The sequence below is a fragment of the Microcaecilia unicolor genome, chromosome 3 (assembly GCF_901765095.1).
Source record: "Microcaecilia unicolor chromosome 3, aMicUni1.1, whole genome shotgun sequence".
Classification (NCBI taxonomy): domain Eukaryota; kingdom Metazoa; phylum Chordata; class Amphibia; order Gymnophiona; family Siphonopidae; genus Microcaecilia; species Microcaecilia unicolor.
Genome location: NC_044033.1, coordinates 439847738 through 439872884, shown reverse-complemented (window position 1 = coordinate 439872884; position 25147 = coordinate 439847738). Strand labels below are relative to the sequence as shown.

The following is a 25147-nucleotide window of genomic DNA, read 5'->3' as shown; positions in this document are numbered from 1 at the left end:
AGCGCTGGGGCCAGCCGAGCCTAGATCTGATGGCGTCATCGGCCAATTGCCAAGTGCCGCGCTCTTTCAGCAGAGGACGGGACCCTCGATCCCTGGGAGTAGATGCTCTTCTCCAACAGTGGCCGACACAAGAGCTTCTCTATGTGTTCCCGCCCTGGCCCATGTTGGGCAGGGTGCTAGACCGGGTGGCAAAGCATCCGGGCCGGATAATCCTGGTGGGTCCGGACTGGCCCAGACGTCCCTGGTATGCGGACTTGATCAGGCTCTCAGTCGACGATCCTCTGCGACTGCCTGTGGAGCAGGGCCTGTTACATCAGGGTCCCGTGGTGATGGAGGATCCCTCCCCCTTTGGTCTTACGGCCTGGCTATTGAGCGGCAGCGTCTGAGAAAGAAGGGCTTCTCAGACAAGGTCATCGCCACTATGCTGAGAGCGAGGAAGCGCTCTACTTCTACTGCTTACGCCAGGGTTTGGCGTATCTTTGCAGCGTGGTGTGAAGCAGGCTCACTTTCTCCCTTCACTGCTCCAATTTCTTCAGTGTTGGCGTTCCTGCAAGAAGGTCTGGAGAAAGGCCTGTCGCTCAGTTCCCTTAAAGTCCAGGTAGCCGCCTGAAGGGTGTTTCCCTGGCTTCACAGCCAGATGTGGTGCGCTTTCTTAAGGGAGTTAATCACCTGCGCCCTCCTCTGCACTCTGTGGTGCCTGCATGGAATCTCAATCTGGTGCTAAGAGCATTGCAGAAGCCGCCTTTTGAACCCTTGTCGAGGGCATCTCTGAAAGACCTGACGTTGAAAGCAGTCTTTTTGGTGGCTATCACTTCAGCCAGAAGAGTTTCCGAGCTCCAGGCGCTCTCATGTCGAGAGCCTTTTCTGCAGTTCACTGAGGCAGGAGTGACTATTCGCACAGTGCCTTCCTTCCTGCCCAAGATTGTTTCTCGCTTTCATGTGAATCAGCAGCTCTGTCTCCCTTCCTTTCGTAGGGAGGACTACCCAGAGGAATACTCTGCTCTCAGATGTCTGGATGTGAGACGAGTCATCCTCAGATACTTGGAAGTGACCAATGATTTCCGGAAATCGGATCATCTGTTTGTCCTGTTTGCAGGTCCTCGTAGGGGTCTGCAGGCTTCTAAGCCCACAGTGGCAAGATGGGTCAAGGAAGCCATTGCAGCGGCTTATGTGGCCGCGGGGAAGGTGCCGCCTATCCAGCTGAAGGCTCACTCCACAAGAGCTCAGGCGGCCTCGATGGCAGAGGCCGGTTCCGTCTCCTTGGAAGAGATATGCAAGGCGGCAACTTGGGCTTCGGCCCATACATTCTCCAAGCATTACCGCTTGACTGTGGCTGCTCGGGCGGAGGCCCGGTTTGGAGCTTCAGTGTTGCGGTCAGGGATTTCTATGTCCCGCCCTGGGTGAGTACTGCTTCGGTACATCCCACCAGTCTATGGATTGATCAGCTTGATGATATGGAAGGTAAAATTATGTATCATACCTGATAATTTTCTTTCCATTAATCATAGCTGATCAATCCATAGTCCCTCCCAGATATCTGTACTGTTTATATTCTGGTTGCATTTCAGATTCAAGTTTAGTCTTCAGTTCCTGTTCAGGAAGACTTCGTGTTCAAGTTATTTTTTCACTTGGATTCTTCAAGAGTTGAGACGAGTTTGTGTTACAGTGAGCTGCTGCATTCCTCTCCCCTCCGTTTTACGGGGCTGGATTGAGATTTAAATTCTGCCGGCACTCCCTCCCGCTTCGTGCGGCTGTAGGGCAGCTTTGTACCCCTCCCGCTTCGGCGGTGTTAGGGTCAGTCAGCTCCTCCCGCGGTTGCGGTTGCAGGATAAGCCAGATCCCCCCGCATCGGCGGGTGTGGTGTCCCTCCCCCGCTCCGCGGGGATGAGCTGGACGGATTCCCCTCCCCCACTTGTGTGGGGATGAGCTGGGTTAATTCCCCTCCCCCGTTTCGGCGGTGGTGAGCTGGGCAGAGTGTCCCTTTGTGGGTGTAATTCTCTAAGTGCTGAGTCCTGCGGATGGAGCTTTGATATCGACATACTGAGGAGTTTCCTGCAGCACATGACCACATATAGGGAGGCAAAAGGATTGCTCTCTATCTCCACCTGCTGGTAGATGGACACAACCCACCAGTCTATGGATTGATCAGCTATGATTAATGGAAAGAAAATTATCAGGTATGATACATAATTTTACCTTTATTGGCTACAGTAGCGTTATCCTCGGGCAAGGTCTGGGTTTTAAAGAAATTCTTCCAGAAAAAAGATAAAACCTTTCGTGGTTTACATACTTGTGTTTTTCCAGACCTTGCAAAGGAAACACAGAAACGAAGAAAAAAGTTTTTGCAAATGAAGCAAGAGACACTGCAATTGGGTGCTACATTCTATCTTAAATATCCATGCAAATGTGTGATTTCCTGTCAATCTGTGAAATATGTGTATTTTGATCCTGTTCAGCTGTCTTCTTTTTTTAACAGCTAAAAGTGATCCTAGTTAAAGATATTTGAACGGAGACATCTCTTAAGTTTAATCTAGATTATTATCTTTATTGTTTCTTCTTTTTTCTCCAGTGTAGGAATATTGGACTCCTTTTGTGGACTTTTAGGAAGCTATAGAATATATTTCCTTAGTTAATTATGTGATTTTTGAGAATTTACTTATTATAGGGGAATTTTTCAATTACAAGTGATTTGCTTGTGTAATAATGTATAACTATAAATAAAGAAATTTAAAAAATATATTTCCTCCTGTTCAATGAGTGTCCCCTAGTCTTAGTACCTTTTAAAAGGATAAACAATCGATTCATGTTTACCTGTTCTACACACTCAGGATCTTGTAGACCGCTATCCTGTCCCCCCTCAGCCATCTCTTTTCCGATTGAAAAGCCCTAACCTCTTAAGTCTTTCCTCCTATGAGAGGTGTTTCATCCTTTTAATCATTTTGGTCGCCCTTCTTTGAACCTTTTCTAATTCTGCTATATCTTTTTTGAGATATGGAGATCAGAATTGAACATAATACTCAAGGTGAGTTTGTGCCATGGAATGATACATTTGGATGCCCAGTCTTCCAATTTCTTAAGGTCCTCCGGAAATTTTATACTCCGCATGAATTTTAACAACTTTGAATAGTTTTGTGTAATCTGCAAATTTAATCACCTTGTTTGTCGTTCCCATGTGCATACCTGATTACCTGATCCATTAAAATATCATTTACTTTTAGGGTTGCAACTACTATTCTATGCAGGTTACTGATAATGCTTTGTTATGGATCCACTGATTTTAGAGTTGCAATGTAGTGACTAACTGATTTTATCTGAGAAATTGATCTTAGAACAGCAAGCACATTCTTTATTCGACTCATGATTATTAATAGGTTCTATTCTGTCTTATACAGAACACAAATGTCTCTCAAGGCTTCCATCCACAAAAGTACAAAGCTTTCAGTTTGCAAAGGTTAAACATCTGATATGTACAGACAGCGAGACGGATCTTGGGGTGATAGTATCAGAGGATCCGAAGACAATGAAACAGTATGACAAGGCGGTGTCCTTAGCCAGGAGGTTGCTAGGCTGTATAGAGAGAGGTGTGACCAGCAGAAGAAAGGAGGTGTTGATGCCTCTGTGCAAGTCATTGGTGAGGCCCCACCTGGAGTATTGTGTTCAGTTTTAGAGGCCGTATCTTGCTAAGGATTTTAAAAGAATTGAAGTGGTGCAAAGAAAAGCTACAAAAATGGTATGTGATTTGCATTACAAGATGTATGAGGAGAGACTTGCTGACCTGAACATGTATACCCTGGAGGAAAGGAGAAACAGGGGTGATATGATACAGACGTTCAAATATTTGAAAGGTATTAATTCGCAAACAAACCTTTTCCGGAGACAGGAAGGCGGTAGAACTAGAGGACGTGAAATGAGGTTGAAGGGGGGCAGACTCAAGAAAAACCTCAGGAAGTAATTTTTCACGGAGAGAGTGGTGGATACTTGGAATGCCCTCCCGCGGGAGGTGGTGGAGATGAAAACGGTAACGGAATTAAAAAAATGCATGGGAATCCTGTTCAGAAGGAATGGATCCTCAGAAGCTTAGCAGAAATTGGGTGGCAGCACCGGTGGTTGGGAGGCGGAGCTAGTGCTGGGCATACTTCTACGGTCTGTGCCCTGAAAATGGCAGATACAAATCAAGGTCAGGTATACATATAAAGTAATACATATGAGTTAATCTTGTTGGGCATACTGGATGGACTATACAGGTCTTTCTCTGCTGTCATCTACTATGTTACTATTTAGAAAATATAGCTTCGTACTTGTTTAAAAAAAAAATGACATGGAGAGCTTACAGGTATTATAGCTTAACTAGCTTCCTCAAATGAATTAGTTTTAGTTGGGAGCCATATTTTCAGACCTGTTTGGAAACTATCCCTGTGGTTAGACAAATTCCTCAAAAATGTTCCCTTCAGAGCTTGAAAGTCAGGGCTAGAACATAAGATGGATGGAGTAGGGTGAGCGTAAGAGGCCTCAAAGAAATCGACAACTGCAGTATGGGCTCTTAATTTTGTCTCTTCTGAGGCAGCATCAAGGGGCCGCAAGTGAAATCTTAGAACAGGAGCCTTTTTGAAGTTGTTGTAGTTGAAGCGGGAAAAACTGTGGGGGTCTTTTACTTAGGCGCGCTGGCGTTTTTAGCACGTGTTAAAAATAGGCAAGCGCTAAACACTAAAGACGCCCATAGGAATACATTGGCATCTTTAGCGTTTACCGTGCAACTATTTTTAACATGCACTAAAAACACCAGTGCGCCTAAATAAAAGACCCCCTCTTTGTTTTCTCCACACGTATGTGCAAATTCAGGCCTATAATATTAGCGATAAAGAGGAAATAAGGATTTATTAGGATACTGTCAATGTGAATGTAATACTCCTGTGTATACTTTTGTGAATGGGTTTCTTGAGATACTGTGATTAGGTCTTTTCTATCATAAAATGGCGCTCCTTTCTTTTAATTGTGTTTGTATGTACTTGTTAACTGCCATGATCTGAACAAGCTAGGAGGTATATAACTTTTTTTTATAATAAATATAAATGTAAATATACATTTAATGTGATTCAAAAGAAGTGATTGGTTTTCTAGGGTGGCTTTTTTTGTGTGTGTGTGTTCCAGGAGAGTGTTAAAAACGCAAATGACCACATAACGTTTTGGAATACTCCAAGACAAAAAAGGATGATCACTTGTATATTATACTGCCTTTCCATCATTTTACTTCTGTTGTGCTGTTACTACAATGCGAGTTGTTTATATCAGGCTATACCTGTTGTACGCATCCTTGTGAACCTCTTCATAAAGGTGATTAATAAAATCCTAATAATTAAATCTATTTTACATTTGTTCTTTGTTTAGAAGTCCTAAGATGTAGACAGTCTGTAAGAGAGATTTACCTTGCAATATAAGCATTACTCAGTTTATCTTGCAGACCTTAAAAAATTCCAGAAATATTCACTTCTATCCTTCATAGTTCAGATTGGATCACTCTTAATGTGGGTTCCTCATTTTGGTCTAAGAATATTATTCCCACAACTGCTGTGCCTCCATAAATGCAACTTCCATGCTTTTTTGTGAATCAAAAATGTGGGAGGGAGGTTCTGGAAGCCAAATTTAGGCTCCTAGGTAGAAAGCTGAAATCCAGATCCTCCAGGGTAGCATTTTCAGAAATGCTCCCCGTTCCACACGCAGGGCCCAAGGGGACAGGCAGAGCTCTGGTGTCTTAATGCATGGATGAGACAATGGTGCAGGGAGGAAGGTTTTAGATTTGTTAGGAACTGGGCAACATTCTGGGGAAAGGGGAGCCTGTTCCGAAATGATGGGCTTCACCTTAACCAGGGTGGGACCAGGCTGCTTCATCGGCATTTAAAAAGGAGATAGAGCAGATTTTAAACTAGAAACTAGGGGAAGGCTGACAGTTGCTCAAAAGCGTATGGTTCGGAATAAGGTATCTTTCAAAGATATCACCAAAACAGGGAAGACAGGGCATCTCGATAGTGAGGTTGTAATAGAGAGCACAGTAGATCAGGTGTCTTTAAATAAAAAGCAGACAGATTTTCAAGATTGCACATTATCAGTGTCATCTGCTGAGCAAGATGTAAATAGGAACAACAAACATAGTCTGAAATGTCTACATGTGAATGCCAGAAGCCTAAGAAATAAAATGGGAGAGTTAGAATATATTGTACTAAATGAAAAAATAGATATAATAGGCATTTCTGAGACCTGGTGGAAGAAGGATAACCAGTGGTACACTGTCATACCAGGATACAAACTATATTGCAGTGATAGGGTTGATAGAATTGGTGAAGGGGTAGCATTGTATGTTAAAGAGGGTCTTGAATCGAATAGATTAAAAATTCTACAGGACATGAAACACATCTTGGAATCCCTATGGATTGAAATTCCATGTGTAAAGGGGAAAATGATATTGATAGGAGTGTACTACCGTCCACCTGGCCAGGATGAAGAGACAGATGTAGAAATATCAAAAATTAGGGAGGCTAACAAACTGGGGAATATGATGATAATGGGTGATTTCAATTACCCTGATATTGACTGGATAAATGTAACAGAAATGGTACCCTTCTCCACCACTGCCAACTCCAGGCTCCACCCATTCTGCCTCGCCTCACCCTATGCCTGGAATAAACTTCCTGAGCCCTTACGCCAAGCCCCCTCCCTACCCATCTTCAAATCCTTGCTCAAATCCCACCTCTTCAATGTTGCTTTCGGCACCTAACCTTTATACCTTTCAGGAAATCTAGACTGCCCCAATTTGACTGCCCCTACTTGACTGACTGTACATTTGTCCTTTAGATTGTAAGCTCTTTGAGCAGGGACTGTCCTTCTATGTTAAATTGTACAGCGCTGCATAACCCTAGTAGCGCTTTATAAATGTTAAATAGTAGTAGTAGTAGTAGTTCATGGTAGAGAGGTGAAATTCCTTGATGCAATCAAGGACTGCTTTATGGAGCAGCTGGTTCAGGAGCCAACAAGAGGAGGAACAATTCTAGACCTTGTCTTTAGTGGAGTGCATGATCTGGTGCAGGAGGTAATGGCGCTGAAGCTGCTTGATAACAGTGATCATAACATGATCAGATTTGATATAAGCTCTGGAGTAAGTACATACAGGAAATCCAATACATTAGCATTTAACTTTCAAAAAGGAGACTATGATAAAATGGGAAGAACAGTGGAAAAAAAAAACTCAGAGGAGCAGCTGCAAATGTCAAAAATTTACATCAGGCGTAGATGCTGTTCAAAAATACCATCCTGGAAGCCCAGGCCAGATATATTCCATCTATTAAAAAGTGAGGTGAAGGAAGCTATTAGAGCTAAAAGAAAATTCTTCAGAACATTGAAGAAGGATCCGACTGAAAATAGTAGGAAACTACATAAAGAATGGCAAGTCAAATACAAAGCGCTGATATAGAAGACAAAGAGAGACTTTGAAAAAGAAGATTGCACTGGAGGCAAAAACTCATAGTAAAACCTTTTTTAGATATATTAAAAGCAAGAAGCTGGCAAAAAAATCAGTTGGACCGCTAGATGACCGAGGGGTAAAAGGGGTACCGGGGAACACAAGGCTATAGCGGAGAGGTTAAATGAATTCTTTGCTTCGGTTTTCACCAAGGAAGATGTGGGAGAGATACCATTGCCAGAAATGGTATTCAGTGTTGATGAGTCAAAGAAACTGAATCAAATCTCTGTAAACCTGATGTAATGGGGCATTTTGACAAATTGAAGAGTAGCAAATCACCAAGACCAGATGGTATACATCCCAGAGTATTGATAAAATAACATTAGTATTAGATGTAGAAGACATCTATAACTAGTATGAGCTATAGTGATGGCACAGAGGGGGTTATTTGTGGTATATGTAAAGGAAATTAAGAAGTAGTCAGTCTATGGTAGTTGGAACAGGGTAAGTTTTCCAAGAGAGGTGGCGAGTTAAAAGGTGGAAGAACTAAATCAAGAATGTGACCCCCTGAATGGGTAGGATTTTTGATGTACTGTTTGAGGATTAGATTATAATCAGTAATACATTATAAGTGTAAGAAAGTCCTGGGCCAATGTAGAGCTGAGATTATCAAGATGCAGACAGTGATGGGAGGCTGTGACCGTGGCCATTCACAGAATTCTGAGACAAGTACAGATGAAGATGGGAATCCTCCCACCCCACCCCCATATATTCAGAAGACTTTGGGATTCGACAAGCTACAGTTTCTTCCTCATTCCATGGTGAGGAACTCCACTCAGAGCCAAGAGTACAAAAACTGATTCTTTGGTTCCCCTTGAGAGAGAATCTTTTGGGAGAAAGCTTTACCAGAATGCTTTTCTTACAGATCCCATATCTTTTTACCAGAATATTGTATACAGTGTGGCAAAGTTTGCTGACACTTCCTCTGCAAAAGGCCAGTGAACCATGTTTGTAGCCAAAGAGCAAGAAAATGATGGGGAGTGGGGGAATCCAATTCTACTGCCATAGACACATTTATTTTATCTTCTAGACTGGCTTAAAAAAAAATTACAAGTTTTTGTTTGATTGTTTATTAACCCTTGCCTGTTGTAAGGTTTTCTGCATATTCACTTTTTTTTTGTTTGTCAGTTTGTAGCTAGGCAGTCCCATATGTAAGGCTATTATATCCTGTTTGTCCTTAAAGAAAGCAAAGTTACTTACTTGTAGTAGGTGTTCTACAAGGACTGTAGGATACATAGCCTTACATACTCTCTCCTCCCCTATTGGAGTTGAATTCTATCAGCTTAAATATTTAACTGGTTAGGTTGTGAGCAACAGTGGCATTCGAGAAGCCGTGTGTATGAATGGTGCAGTGCTCTTAAAAGTTGTTGTAAACAAACTGGAGACCCTTCCTGCACGGCCTTCATTGGATGATGTCACCCACGTGTAAGGCTGTTTATCCTGCTTTCTTGGAGAACAGCTGTTACTGCTAAGTATTTTCTCTACATCCGTACATTAAAACCCAAGAAGGTCATGTTTCAGCAAAGCCTGCATTATGAGTACAAAACCTAAGCAATTCTTAGATTCTAGACAACTAAATCACCAACAAATACCTTTTACAAAAAATAAAATAGCATGAGACAATGTAAAATTACTGTTACACAGCATAATCGAATCAAACAGCATATTCCACCATAAGTTTCACACTTCGAAGATGAATAGCACAATACCTGCACAGGCACAGTGAAGCCTCAACAACTGGGATTTATTTGGCCTCCCAACCTAGGTGACCAGTTATTAAATTATTCTCTAAAAGGAAATGCACCATTGAAAAGTTACAATCCAGTTTTTTAAATTAACAATTCTTACATTAATTGGTCTGGTTGGCAAAGACAGGGAATATGGTCTGATGGGATCAAGTATTAAAAGGCAAGGAGCTAAAGATTTTTCTTAAAATAACAATGTCTCAATCTTCTCCCTCAAACACGCCTACACATAGGTTGCCTAAAAGAATATGCCTTATTGTCACCAAGTATATTTTTACATGTGTAGCCTGTGGGGTAGTTTGTAAGAGACCTTATGCTAACATTAAAGTAGCCTCTCTATTTCCAGTTACATTTTCTAAGGTTGATAGTAATACTAAATTTTCCTTAACAATTTTCTTAGAAACCATCCTTGAAGCAGGACAGCTAGTTCTTTCCACCATCAAGGATTACTCTCTCCTTGTGTTCACAAGCAGTGTTCCCACTAAGGTGAGCATGTGAGCAATCTTTCATACAAACCATAAGCATCGCTCACTTTGGGTCAACGTTCGCTCACTAATGTCTCGTTCCTCCCCGTCTTCCTCTCCACCAACGCCTGATGTCCCTCAAGCCATCAAGTAGGGTACCATGACATTCCTTGGGGCGGTGGTCCACGTCCCTGCTGCTGCTGCTTCTATTGACCACCGCCGGCTTCCAGGTAGGCGAACGTCTGCTTCTGGGTACACGCCGAGGGAACTTGTGAGTGACCCCTGCACTTCCAGGTTGAGGACTGTTAAGGAAAACCTTGCCTTCCCCTCTAATCCTTGCCTGCTTAAGGCCAGCTGCTTGGCTTGCCTGCTTCTAACATCTGACCTGCAAGTTGTTCTTTTTAAGGAGGAATGTATCAAAATATTTGGATCAGTGCTTGCCCTTATCTCAGCATCCAGCACTGAGGTACCTTTTTGTAATTGATGTTTTCCAAGTGTTTTTATTAATAAAGTTTGTGGTTTTCAATACTACTTTTAAGTATTTGTTTATATTTGTAACAAATATTGAGTATCCATGTATTAGCAATTTACATATGCTTTTAAATTTGTTTAGTATTAATAATTAACAAAAATTTTGCTCCTTGGATAGCTCAGGAGGACCCCCTCCTACTCCTCAGATAACTCAGGGGACCCCCCTCCTCTGCTCTTTTTGGACTGTTGGGCTATTTTCAGTGCTCACTCGGAAAAAAATGTGCATGCAGCAGGCCACTCCTTAGAGGGAAAATTGGTCATAAGCCACCTTGATGCAAGGTATAGATCTGGTGATATAGAAGACAGTTTGGAAAGTTGACTCCATCTTTCTTTTCTCATTGTTGGGCAGTTTGAAAGATGCTCACAGTAATACATTATATACAGACTAGGAAAAAATGCCCGTTTCTGAGCGCAATGAAACGGGCGCTAGCAAGGGGCCCCCTCCCTCCGTCCCTCCGAGCTACTTGCCTTGTTCGCTGTGGCGTTTCCGTTTCGGCCCTCGTCGAGTGTCATAGCTCCGCCCTCGACGTCATGACGTTTTGATGTGAGGGCGGTGCAGACACTCCAGTGCACACCGGATATCTCGGGCGCCTCAACTTCCGTGGAGGCTTCAGAACGTCGGGGTTGCCTTTTATATAGAGAGATACTTTTATCTGTAGGCTTTGCACCAGGCTTCAGTGGAAAGGTACAAAACTGCCCTGGGGAGAAAATACAGAGATTTGCACCATCTTTTTCTGCAGGTGCTTTTTCCCTTGAAAATAGTACATGTGTGTATGAAAATGTAATCTGACATATTATTTTCTTTCTCAGACCTAAACACACCTTCAGAAATGTATCTTACTTGACTAAAACATATGTCAATCCTATATAATAATTCTCACCTCCAACGTTCTGTGCTTGGAACCATGGCTCCCTGGCTGGAGGTGGTCTACGAGGCAGACACGCATGGACGTCACTGACGTCAAGACAGCTGATTCCAAGGCAAGGGGAGGAGTAGTTTCCCTACTCCTACTGCCTCGGAATCATCTGTCGCCCCCCGCCGCCGTTGTGCACTACCTGTGCTGACAGCCCAAGTGTTGTTCTGCCATTCGCGTAGGTTACTCAATCATCTTCACTGAAAGTTTGTCTGCGTGTGTCTGACGTCAGACGCACGCAGAGGAACTTCTAGACAAGATGATTGAGGAACCTACGCGAAGGGCAGAACAGCACAACAACGGTGGCAGCGGGGGCAGTTTTCGCAGGCACGGGGGGGGGGGGGGGGGATCGACAGGTTCGCGGAAGGGGGGGGGTTCGAGGGGGCCGTAGTGCGGAGGGGGGGGGAATTTGCCTGCATAAGGCCTGTTTCCTTGCCTACAGAAACAGGCCTTTTTTTACTAGTGGTGTGATAAATTGGCAGAGAATGCACTATAGTATATTCAGCTGCTTTTTCCACACTGTGCAATAGATAGGTTGGGATCATTACAATAAGGAGACTCAAACATTCTGCATTGTCTTCTGCTCTTCATTGCATATATGGAGATGGTGATCAGCATTGCTTAGTTGCTATACTGAATTCTGTAATGCAGAGTGATATAGAGAGATGGTTCAAGTAGCGTTTGGAAGACTGCTAGATGCAAAGGACAGGCCTATATTAGATGTTAACATTTTACTTTAGTTTTAGGTTAATGTAGTACATGGCAGAATATCAACTCTTTCGGTATCTAATTTGAGCTTTGTTTAATTTTTTTCACTAGATTGAGTGCATGGTTGCAGCAGAAATTATGCAGCGGTATAAGAAGTTGCAGTTTGAAAGAGGTATGTAACAGTGTGGTTTCCATTTTTACATCAATATTTTGGCATATGAAGTTAGACTTGTAGAGAGTAATTTTAGTTTTTTAGGTAGACCGGGTGGGGAGGGGGCGGGATTGAAAGAGAGGGGAAGATGCCAGCCTAAGTGCATGGGGAAGGGAGCGCAGAGAAATATGCTGATGGACCTGGGGGCAGAGGCGAAGGAGAAGAAATGCTTGACAAAGGGAAGCAGGGAAGAAAAAGGAAGACATGTTGGTAGTGAGGGAGGGAAGAGAGATGTTAAATGTCGGGGAGGGAGAGACACTGGACAGCGGGAGGGAAAAAAGGAGAAATGTTGGACTACATGGGAGTGTGGGCGTGGAAAGGAGTGAGAGCTGGACCACAAGGAGGGAAGGGCCAGCAGAAAAGGAAAGATTTTGAACCATGGGAGGGGGAAAGAACAAGTAGATGCTGGGGATTGAAGTGGAAGGGACTGGGAGATGTCATGGGTGGAGAGAGGGTGGAGAGAAGCAAAGGAGGTTCTGGATTATAAGGATGGAGGGACGGAGCTGCTGGGAATGGTGGAGCCATGTGAGAGAGGCCATGGGGTTGTCAAGGAGATTGCTGAGTAGAGCTTGGTTAATATAGAGGGTAGTGTAGTAATGAGTATAGATGTAAGATAGAAGGGAATAGGAGGTTGGAGAAGAAAGATTAGAAATGGGAGAGCTAGGTGATGGAAAGTTAAGCAGGTGAAAAGTAAAAAGAAGAAGGGAGGAAAGAGCTAAGAGGGAAAGATCAATATGTCTGGGACAGATATAGTTAGGGAATGGAACAAGACAGGAGGAGAGAGGAGACATGACACTGACTCTGTCCCTTTAAACCATGTCTTTATACAGTACTAGGTTAAAGTGGCAGAAAATACACCTAGATTGAAGCCATGAACAAAATGTTTGTGCATAAAAGTACATTCGCCTATTTCAGCTTCACCTGCACTTGCTTAAACTCTGTCCTTAAACACACTTGTATATGGGTTGCATAAAAGTACATGTCTTCTTGGCAGTGCACATACTTTTTATATGTGTAAACCTTGGGGTACTTTTATAAAAGCATTTTTTAAATTAGTAAAAAGGCCTTTATGTGTGAAAAATCCTTTAGAAAATTAATCACTATATGGCTAAAAGCTATGTGTTGTGGGAAAGGAACGGCCAGGGACATTCCAGGATGATGTCTGGAGTTACACAGAGGGTAGCACGATTCAATCAATTTCCATATAGCTTACATGTTTATGTTCTAATGGCCAAATAACTTTGGTGGTAATACTTGGCTGCAGCAGTAAGGAGCTTGTAAGCCACTCACAGCTGTGGGTTGAATTAACCTCAGATGTTTCAGCTCCTGGCATTGGATATCTGGGTATGTGCGTTGACCCTAATATTCACACTGGTACCCAGTTAACTCGGCACATAAAGTTATTAATATAAAGGGGTAGTGCAAAACTGACTGAACATGGAACCAACATCATGTGTTAGACTGTCATTTAGTTCCCTGTTGAGCTCTCAGCATGCGGATGTTCAGGTACACCTTTTTCTCCTCATAATTGTTAGTCTTTTTCCAAAGCTCTTTATGTAGAATCAGTATTGGGTTTCAGCACAGCCTTCTTTTTTTGTGATTCCAAATCTTTTCACTGTTTAAAATAAATGTTGAGGTTGAACATTTGTATAGTCTCCTGTTCATTGAGCCAGTGCAACTGTATGTATGCTCATTTGTTGTAGATAATATGTACTTTCAACTGATGGGGCGCCCACAGAACTTGGAACACACAGAGTCCATGCAAATCCAAAAAATATGAAATTCTTAAGATGTTCACTTTAAATGTGGTTCTTGTAGTGTACACCAGGGCGCACACAATAAAATTACATAGAATTATTTTTAAAACAAATAGGAGGAAATATTTTTTCACTCAAAGAATTGTTGAAATGTGGAACTCGTTGCCGGAGGATGTGGTAATGGCGATTAGCATATCTGGATTTAAAAAAGGTTTGGACAAGTTCCTGGATGAAATGTTCATAGTCTCTTATTGAGATGGACATGGGGGAAGCCACTGCTTGCCCCAGATTGGTAGCATGGAATGTTGCTACTAATTGAGTTTCTGCCAAGCACTTGTGACATGGATTGGCCACTGCTGGAAGCAGGATACTGGGCTAGATGGACTATTGGTCTGACCCAGTATGCCTATTCTTATGTTCTTATGTTATTAATAGATGGCATATCTAATTAATAAATTTAAATGAAATAAGAGATTGAGGTAATTTTGTCTATTGTCAATGGAAAGTCAGGGTAGCTCAACAGGCCCCAAGTTCATATAATCAGGTACATTTAAAGGTTCAGAGGGAAAGGAATTACCTATGGTCCTGTAAGCAGTTAAAGGCATGGGTGACAGTTCTATAAGTAGCACCTCCTTGTAGATGCCCTGATGCTGCACAGTGAGAGCCTATTCTGTAATGGCATCTGAGCACCCAGATTCCATTATAGAATACCAGTGTAACCTGACATCGGCACCCGCAGTTAAGCCAGCCTTAGAGCTGGCGTAATTGATCGTACCTAAGTGAAGCAAAGGTGCATGCAACACCGTATTCTAGAAATTGTGTGTGTAACTAGGAGACATAGCTATGCTCCATCCATATGTTTGCTCACCTTGCATTTGTGCGTTATAGCACTTACATGCACCCTTCTAGAATAGTGCTTAGGGTGCTTATACATGTACATGGTACTTTTTGGTGCACTTGCACATTCAGAAGGGTGCCTAGTGTTAGAATTGCCCATATAATGTTTTGGAAGGGTTTTTGGGAAATCAGGATTGTTGGGGACAGGTCTTAGATGGAATGTGTATTGTATTAAAAGGATTTTATTTTAAGGGAACTTTAATCCTTTGGGAACTTTTATCCAGAGAGGTTTGCTGTATTGTTGTAGGTTTTAAGTTACTTAAGTGTGTATGTATATGTGTGTGTGTATATGTATATATGTATGTATGTATATATATATATATATATATATATATATATATACAGTGGGGGAAATAAGTATTTGATCCCTTGCTGATTTTGTAAGTTTGCCCACTGACAAAGACATGAGCAGCCCATAATTGAAGGGTAGGTTATTGGTAACAGTGAGAGATAGCACATCACAAATTAAATCCGGAAAATCACATTGTGGAAAGTATATGAATTTATTTGCATTCTGCAGAGGGAAATAAGTATTTGATCCCTCTGGCAAACAAGACCTAATACTTGGTGGCAAAACCCTTGTTGGCAAGCACAGCGGTCATACGTCTTCTGTAGTTGATGATGAGGTTTGCACACATGTCAGGAGGAATTTTGGTCCACTCCTCTTTGCAGATCATCTCTAAATTATTAAGAGTTCTGGGCTGTCGCTTGGCAACTCGCAGCTTCAGCTCCCTCCATAAGTTTTCAATGGGATTAAGGTCTGGTGACTGGCTAGGCCACTCCATGACCCTAATGTGCTTCTTCCTGAGCCACTCCTTTGTTGCCTTGGCTGTATGTTTTGGGTCATTGTCGTGCTGGAAGACCCAGCCACGACCCATTTTTAAGGCCCTGGCGGAGGGAAGGAGGTTGTCACTCAGAATTGTACGGTACATGGCCCCATCCATTCTCCCATTGATGCGGTGAAGTAGTCCTGTGCCCTTAGCAGAGAAACACCCCCAAAACATAACATTTCCGCCTCCATGCTTGACAGTGGGGACGGTGTTCTTTGGGTCATAGGCAGCATTTCTCTTCCTCCAAACACGGCGAGTTGAGTTCATGCCAAAGAGCTCAATTTTTGTCTCATCTGACCACAGCACCTTCTCCCAATCACTCTCGGCATCATCCAGGTGTTCACTGGCAAACTTCAGACGGGCCGTCACATGTGCCTTCCGGAGCAGGGGGACCTTGGGGGCACTGCAGGATTGCAATCCGTTATGTCGTAATGTGTTACCAATGGTTTTCGTGGTGACAGTGGTCCCAGCTGCCTTGAGATCATTGACAAGTTCCCCCCTTGTAGTTGTAGGCTGATTTCTAACCTTCCTCATGATCAAGGATACCCCACGAGGTGAGATTTTGCGTGGAGCCCCAGATCTTTGTCGATTGACAGTCATTTTGTACTTCTTCCATTTTCTTACTATGGCACCAACAGTTGTCTCCTTCTTGCCCAGCGTCTTACTGATGGTTTTGTAGCCCATTCCAGCCTTGTGCAGGTGTATGATCTTGTCCCTGACATCCTTAGACAGCTCCTTGCTCTTGGCCATTTTGTAGAGGTTAGAGTCTGACTGATTCACTGAGTCTGTGGACAGGTGTCTTTCATACAGGTGACCATTGCCGACAGCTGTCTGTCATGCAGGTAACGAGTTGATTTGGAGCATCTACCTGGTCTGTAGGGGCCAGATCTCTTACTGGTTGGTGGGGGATCAAATACTTATTTCCCTCTGCAGAATGCAAATAAATTCATATACTTTCCACAATGTGATTTTCCGGATTTAATTTGTGATGTGCTATCTCTCACTGTTACCAATAACCTACCCTTCAACTATGGGCTGCTCATGTCTTTGTCAGTGGGCAAACTTACAAAATCAGCAAGGGATCAAATACTTATTTCCCCCACTGTATATATATATATATATATGTAGAGAGAGAGAGAGAGAGATTATATATATAGATATAGATATATATGAGTTATGAACCTTAATTGTTAATTGTGGTAGACTTTGGTCCTGGGGAACTGAGGAACTGAGTTTGATTCCCACTTCAGGCACAGGCAGCTCCTTGTGACTCTGGGCAAGTCACTTAACCCTCCATTGCCCCATGTAAGCCGCACTGAGCCTGCCATGAGTGGGAAAGCGTGGGGTACAAATGTAATAAAATAAAAATAAATATGGGGGTCAGTTCTCAAAGGTACAAATCCAGTTAACAGGTGCTTCAAACTGGAGAAGTGCCATTGAGAGGAATATTTGGCAGCAGTAACTGAATAGTGCTTATTGATAGTCCTGATGCCTCCCAGTGTCCCTCTCATTACTGCTTTCCTTCTAGATATTACACCTCTCCTTCATAAATATGTTCTGATTTGAGTTTTCTTAAAATAGTGATAATTGCTAGCATCGGTCATTTCATATTAAATACAAACTAAAACATTGATATTGCTTGCAAATCATTTGAAACAAAATAAAGAGAGTATAAAGATCAAGAAGTTTTAATGTTATGGGTAGACTTCGCTGTTCATGGTTTCCTTCCCATCTAGATTATAAGATCAGAGTGCAATCTGTATATCGGATCTGCTGTTTATCCCCATGTGTCTTGATATCGGTACTCACTGTCTCTCCCTGTTGCTTCATGTTCACTCTAAATCAGTGGTTTTGACTCATTTTTAAGTTGAGACCATTTTGGATCCAAACAAGCTGAAAGAGAGCTGCCAAATATCTTTCCATACAAGGCTGTTGTACTGCTGACCAGCATGTTAATATCCATCCCCACAGCCTGCCATCAGACTTTTTTCATTGGGGATATCATGAAGGAAGTGGGCATTTCCAAATACGTTCCATTCTTTTGAGAAATACCTTATCCTTCAAACATATGAGTCTTCCCTCTATCCACTTCTCATTTTCTGTTGTGACCTTGGGTAAAGAGGCAGAGTATTGTAAAAAAACAAAATAGTAATGATTATGATGATGAGGACTACTTCAGAGGTCTGTAGGGACTTATGTTGACCCATGAGCCGTGCATTGAAGAACACTGCTCTAATCCCTGTCCCTTTCCAACTGCTTAGTTGCACTTCTTGTTGTTTGCTGTCTTCCAGTCAATGCCTATTTGAGCTTCATTTTCACTTTTGTTTGCAGAAGTCCTTTTGGATCCTTGCCGGACTTGGTGTCCCTCTTCCTCCTGCCAAGCAGTTTGCCAGATCCAAGAGACAGGGCCTCAGAATCCCCAGCTGGTACAGTGCAATGCTTGTGACATGGAATTCTGCTCGGCTTGTAAAGCCAACTGGCACCCAGGACAAGGCTGCCCAGAGAACCTGCCCATCACTTTCCTTCCAGGCGAAATGAGGTACTCTGTTTCATTAAATATCATTGAGGCAAAGCTATCCTTTCATTTGTGAGGCTGTGAAGAAGAAAAAAAAGGCCTGTAAATGTACAATATGTTCTGTTCTGTGTGCACTGTTATTTCTTTGGGCAGTGGCTTTTCTTTTTCTGACTTCCCTTCATGACATCAGTCATACCTTGTATGGTGCTGCATTTACCTATAAAAATGTTAAGTGTTGTCACTCCCCCTCCCCCGGAACATCCAAAATCCTACCCCGTTTTTGGACAAATAATTTTGGCCAAATAACAATTTATGTCCAAATTATTTATTTAAGTGGCCTGAATTTAAAAAAGAAAATCACACGGCCATGGCAGTTTAAAATAAAATATATAAATAAAATAAAATCAGCAAAAATTTACACTCACCATTGCTCGTTGGCACTAACCTTGTGCACTGTGCTTTTGAGTAGTGACCTCCAGTTGTCAGTCTCATTATCACCTGTACCAGACCAATCCAGACCCTCTTTCTAGCAAATGGAGTCAGGGGAAAAACAGCTCAGAGAAGACTTCACTTCCCTTTATAGAGAACTGATGTTGCATTCAGCTCTTCAGTCTATGACTCCAGCAGATGGTGCAGACATGGCCTGGTGCAGCAACGCCGAGTAAGCCACTCCCAGGAAGTCTGTAGGCCCAGATTCCTGGAGGATCATAGTTCGAGTCTGGGGGATGCTGTGAGAAACAGCCCTTTGGGACTGATTTCTCTCCTCTCCTGGGAATAGACTAGAGGACTAGGATTAGTGTAGACCAGTCTACAGAGCCTAGAGGTGCCAAACATAGTAATGCCAGGTTCCTTCCCCCTCCCCCTTCAATCATTGTTGGGGTTTGTGGTTACAGTGCCTACTGTCCTTACTTATTCTTGGGAGGTGTCCATAGGTACATTCCCTGGATACCAGCTGATTAAAGTTTTTGTAAGAGAAATACCTCTTGATTTGCTACTGTGCTGGGTTGGATTGAAACATGATTAGGGGGTCTGAAGTGATCACATACCCTCCCTCTCCCCAATTGTTTCTAGTATATATGGGTAAAGAGAGGTGACATGCTTCAGGTAAGTCATGGCATTTGAGCTTGTCTGTTGCATTTGCTTGGTTTTCAAGCTGTCACCAGGTAGGTGAGTGCCTTCTGCTTTCCCTCTACTTGCTTCCAATATGCTTGGATATAAAGGAAAGTTACACATTGCCGCTGAAACATAGCAGTTCAGCCTTTGGCCTTTCTTGGTGACAAGCAGGCACCAGGTGGGCGGGTGAGATGTTTGAAGGTTTAGCACCCAGCCCAAAGCAAAAGAAAGCTGAAGAAGTTCTTCAAATTGATCTGTGGCCTGCATGATGTGCTTGAAGTAAGGCCTGGTCAGTGCTCCTGTTTGGATGGGATCACCGGCCTATTTATTTCAGCACTGTACCAAAAATATATAAACCATGCCGGGCCCGTTATTTCCCTCTTTTCTTGTGATAGAAAAATGGGAAAGTTTAGGAAGGCTACAAAACCCTCGGGCGTGGCAGAACCTGTACCGCTCCAGTTGTAAACAGCCTGGAGAAACCGGCGCTAAGCCCCTCTACACAAATGAAGCTTCACCATTAAAGAATAAACCCTAGATATCATTGTGGACAATATGTTGAAATCTGCTTATTGTGCAGTGGCGGCCCAAACAATATTAGGAATTATTAAGAAAGAACTAGAAGTCTAAGAGGATAGAACTTTTCTTATATGAAGTGACACTTAAATAATTAGGGCTGTTCAGTTTGGAGAAATGTCTGCTGAGAGGAGATATGGTAGAAGTCTACCATATCTTGAAAGGAGTGGAATGGGTAACCATAAATCCATGGTTTAATCTTTCAAAAAGTACTAAGACTAGGGGACATTCCATGAAGCTACATGGTAATACTTTTAAAACAAATAGGAGAAAATATTTTTTTCACTCGAATAATTAAGTTAGTGTATCTGACTGTAAAAAAGGTTTAGACAAATTCTTAGAAGAATAGTCTATAAACTACTATTAAGGTAGACACAGGGAAAGCCACTGCTTATCTGTGGGATGGGTAGCAGGGAATATTGCTACTTTTTGTGATTCTGCCAGATACTGTTGACATAGATTGGCTACTGTTGGAAGCAAGATACTGAGTTAGATGAACCTTCGATCTGACCCAGTATGGCAATTTTTATGGAAACCAGAGCACATACTGATGTTTATATATCTAACCACCCACTAGGAAGACTCCACGGTGTGTTAAAATCAGTGAGTGCTGCATTCATTTACTAAGTGTTTTGTAGATACACGTTTTTATTTTTATTTTTAGGAGAAGTCAATCATATATATATATATATATATATATATATATATATATATATATATATATATATATGTATGTGTATATATATATACACACACACACACACAGTGCACTTCGGATAAGTGCATGCTATGTTTAATTGCATGCCATACTTCGGTCACGTTGTTTTTGGTTTCATCAATTTCTATGGGGACAAACTTTGGTTTAGCGCACCACTGATAAATGCAAGATTCGCTTACATGCATGATTTAAAACCGCTTCTCTGCAGGGAAGACTCCGCATAAGCGTGCACATGGAATATGGAAGCCGATTGGCGCATGATAACCGAGATTTCAAATTTACCGCCCCTTTAGCTGCCACAGGCAGAATAAGCAAAAGAATGTTGTTAGAGTGTACACTGGGGTCGTCGCGGCGGAACTGTAAGACTTTTTAAGACTGGCTGAACGAATAGAAGTTCTTAAAAAAATTAGAAAACAAACAAGGTCAAGCATCTATTGCTAAAGAATATGGTGTCAATCCCAGTCAAATTTCACGTGTCTTGAAGCAGAAAGACCAGCTTCTGGAAGACTGGCAAAACAATACAAATCCACACCGGAAACAAAAACGGGCGGGAAAAGCTGAGGAAGTAGAAGATGCTCTTCTTCGGTGGTTTTCTTGAGTCAGGAGCAGACAGTTTCCTCTAAGTGGTCCACTGCTTATGGAGAAAGCTAACCGGGAAAGTCTTGGACTAACTGAATTCAAAGCCACTGTTGGATGGTTGGAAAGGTAGAAGGAGAGGAAAAACATAAAATTCAAGAAACAGCATGGTGAGAAACAAGACGCTGATGACTTTGGTGCTGAAAATTGGATTGTTTCAGTTCTTCCTACCATCTTGAACGAGTTTGCACCTCGTGACATTTTCAATGCTGACAAAACGGTCTCTACTGGCGAGTGATTCCTGATGGAACACTTGCATTCAAACATGCCGAAACTACTGGAGGTAAAACGTTGAAGGACCGACTGACGATCCTCCTTTGCTGCAATATGGATGGGAGTGAGAAGTTGGAACCCCTCGTCATTGGAAAGAGCAAACAGCCCCGTTGCTTCAAGAAAGTTAAGCGACGTCCTGTGTCATACGAGTCTAACTCAAATTCATGGATGACGGGGGAAATTTTGAAGCAGTAGCTAAAGAAGTTAGACACTAAAGTGCAGGTACAAAAGCGTCAGGTTTTGTTGCTTTGTGATAATTGTGCTGCACACAGTGATGATGTCAGGCTGTCTAACGTCAAGGTGGTCTTCCTGCCACCAAACACTACCTCTCTGATCCAACCTATGGATCAGGGCATAATAGCCAATTTCAAGCAACATTATCGGGCTCTTGGGCTACGTCGCCTGATGAGCGTTATGGATGACCAGACTGGCAAGGATAAACGTGCTGTTGAACTGGCTCGTAATCTATCACCGTTGGATTCCACACATATATGCAGAAAGAAGCCTGGAATCATATTACACAGGCAACCATTGTGAACTGCTACAAGCGGGCAAGCTTTAAGGATGTAGAGAGGGACAAAACAGATGCATCTGTTGCAAACGTGTCAGATGAACCGGTTATTGACATCGCAGCCGGTATTACTGAAAAGGAGTTCCATCGCTACGTAGCTGTTGATTACGATCTACAAACAGCTGAAGACAGCACTGATGTCGAGATATGCGCGTACACACAGGTAACAGCGGCTGATGATGGAACAGCTGATGAAATGAGCAGCGAGGCACATGCTGACAAAATTCAACAACCTCCTCCTGTCACTTTTGCAAGAGCGCTGGAGAGTCTCAACACCCTGCAGGCCTATCTGGAGGCCACTGGATGTCAGTGCTATGACAGTTTTTACCGCCTGGCAGATGTAGTCTATGGAACTCACAGACCCAATAGTGTACAGAGGACTATAACTGATTACTTCAAGTAAGCCTAACGTCAGTTAACGGAGACTGTATACGTATAATAATAAACAGTACTGTACATATGTTTATCTGATGTCAAGCTTCTTTGGGTCACAACGGTTAAGTGCACGCTCCGGTTAACTGCATGCATTTCTTTGGTCCCAGACCCTTGCACGTAAGCGGATTGCACTGTGCGTGTATATATGTGTATACTAGGAAAAAAGGCCTGTTTCTGACACAAATGAAACGGGCGCTAGCAAGCTTTTCTTTGGGGTGTGTGAAAGAGAGTGAATGTGTGAGTGTGTGTGACAGAGAGAGTGAGACTGGGTGCTAGAGTGTGTGTGTAAGAATGAGAGTGTGTGCCAGGGGCCCCCCTCCCTGCCAGTTCCAGGGTGACCCCCCTCCCTCCCTCCCTCCCAGTTTCAGGGTCACCCCCTCCCTCCCTCCCTCCCAGTTCCTGTGTCCGCCCGCCCCCTCCCAGTTCCAGGGTTGTTGTCCCCCCTCCCTCCCTCCTTCCCAGTTCCAGGGTCATTGCCCCCCTCTCTCCCTCCCTCCTTCCCAGTTCCAGGGTCATTGCCCCCCTCTCTCCCTCCCTCCCTCCCAGTTCCGTGGTCGTGGCCCCCCTCCAGCCACCCTGCGATGTTTAACTGCAAAATTAGGGAGCTGTGTAGTGTAATAAAACATACTTGCAACGTTGTGAAGCTGACTCCATGGCTTCACTGAAGTGAAGGGTTCGTAAGGTTTGTCAGATTCGTCAGTCTGTCACCATCTCTCTCGGCCCCGCCCTCACGCCTCTGATAGGTCCGCCGCCCTCGACGTCATCACGTTTTGACGTGAGGGCGTGACCGAGAGAGATGGTGACAGACTGATGAATCTGACGAACCTTACGAACCCTCCACTTCAGTGAAGCCACGGAGTCAGCTTCACAACGTTGGAGGTGCTTTTTATTATAGTAGATATATATATATATATATATTTAATGACAAATGCCTTTATTCAACAAGGAAAAGGAAGTGTTTTGGGTTTCTGAGTTTCTATTAACCTATGATATGGTCCCTTAGATATATGGTAAGTAGTATTGTAGAAACTATTTAGAATCATATCTATGTTAGTTGAATGCTCTAATGCATGTTTATGAGGTGTATCATTAGTATTATGCTAATGTATTATATCTCTGGTATTTGAATTCCACTGCTGTTAAATGTATATATTTTGATACTGTTTCACGGTATTAATAGGTTTCAATTTACTTTTTTCAAGTTTACCTCTTACTGTATTTGTATATATTTTTGATACTGTTTCACGGTATTAATAGGTTTCAATTTACTTTTTTCAAGTTTACCTCTTACTGTATTTATGTTTATTTTTGGTTATTTTATTATTGTTGTTAACAAAATTTGCAAAGTTTTACGTTAAACTATACCTGCTGTACACCACCTTGGGTGAATCTCTTCATAAAGGCAGTTAATAAATCCCAATAAATAAATAAAATGTTGAATCTCTCAAAGAAATATTTGCTGTAACAAGGAGCAGCTACTTGGTTTGAAAGCTGTGTGACAATACTTGTATAAGGAAAAGATTAATTAGCTGTTCAAAACCCTATGAACACCAAAATTGTACACAAAAATCACATGTGCATGCCTTTATGTTGCTTAATTTTCTTGCTTGCAGGTTCTGTTCTAATGTGTTAAGTGGAATTTTTTTAGTATGCTGAAGAGACACACAGAGATCCATTTACATCCCTGTATATCCGGTCTTAATAACGATAAGGTGTTATGGTGGATTTAAAACTGGAGCTGTAGGCCTTCTTGTCTCCTTACTCACAACTGGACAACAGTATAGAAGACTGCTGCACTGATTTGCAAATCAGTAGTAAACAGATGCACAAAGCAGAAAAAAAAAAGATTTAGAGAGCTGCATAGGAAAGGGGAAGCAGAAAAAAAAAAAAAGATTTAGAGAACTGCATAGGAACGGGGACAAGGGGAACACGGGAATCCCATGGCATAGGAGCCGACTCTGTGGGTGCTTGAGCACCCCCAATATTGAGAAAATTGCTTATATGTGTCCAGGGAGGGGTTATTTCCATTGGGCTTAGCACCCCCAATAATTTTGAAAAGTTGGCTCCTATGTCCCATGGAACCAAGGGTATAACTGCCGGGTCCACAGGAATCCCACAGAGATGGAAGTAGTCGCAGCAGGATCCTAATGGGAGGGTACTCTAAATCTCTAGCAAAGCCAAAACAAGGCTTGGAGCACACTGGAAGAAGCTATTACAACATCTGAATAATGCTTGGAATACAAAGACAGATGCTAGTGGAGCCCTGGAATGAGGGCTGCAATACACGGAGAAGCTATTGGAGCACCTGATGCACTGCTGCTTAGAAATCAAGGCTTTGCCATTCTGCAGGTACAATATGCACATTTCTTCTACACTATCTTGTCAAGAACGTCAGTGACAAAAGATTAATCTTAACTGCTTTGAGCCTTTAAGAATTGAATATGCTCTGAAAATATATTACCTATCTTTTTTTCTTTCCATCTTTAGAGCTGGAAGTACTTGTGGGTATGGGTGGGCATGGAATGGGATAGATTCCAGTTGGGATGGGCAGGGATGGGTGAAATTTCTGTACTCATACAACTCTCTAGTACAAATGATAATGCAAATTATTTCAAGTATGTGCCATCTATCTGTAATATATTCTACATAGGACACCAGAATATCAGCTGCCTCCTAAATTTGAAATTACAAAATATTTAATTATTTCACAAGGACTCCACAGAGCTACAGCAATACAGGACTTTTA

The 25147-nt window shown here is 42.6% G+C and overlaps 1 protein-coding gene across 2 annotated transcripts in view; it reads left to right on the top strand.

Moving 5' to 3' along the window:
• The window catches only part of RNF144A (ring finger protein 144A), a 130340-nt gene that overhangs the window by 57390 nt on the left and 47803 nt on the right, over window positions 1-25147 (top strand). For both annotated transcript variants that reach the window (XM_030198903.1, XM_030198902.1), the window contains exons 4-5: window positions 11984-12044; window positions 17899-18106. In XM_030198903.1, the coding sequence (XP_030054763.1) occupies window positions 11984-12044; window positions 17899-18106 (269 nt within the window). The remainder of the gene's footprint in view (window positions 1-11983; window positions 12045-17898; window positions 18107-25147) is intronic.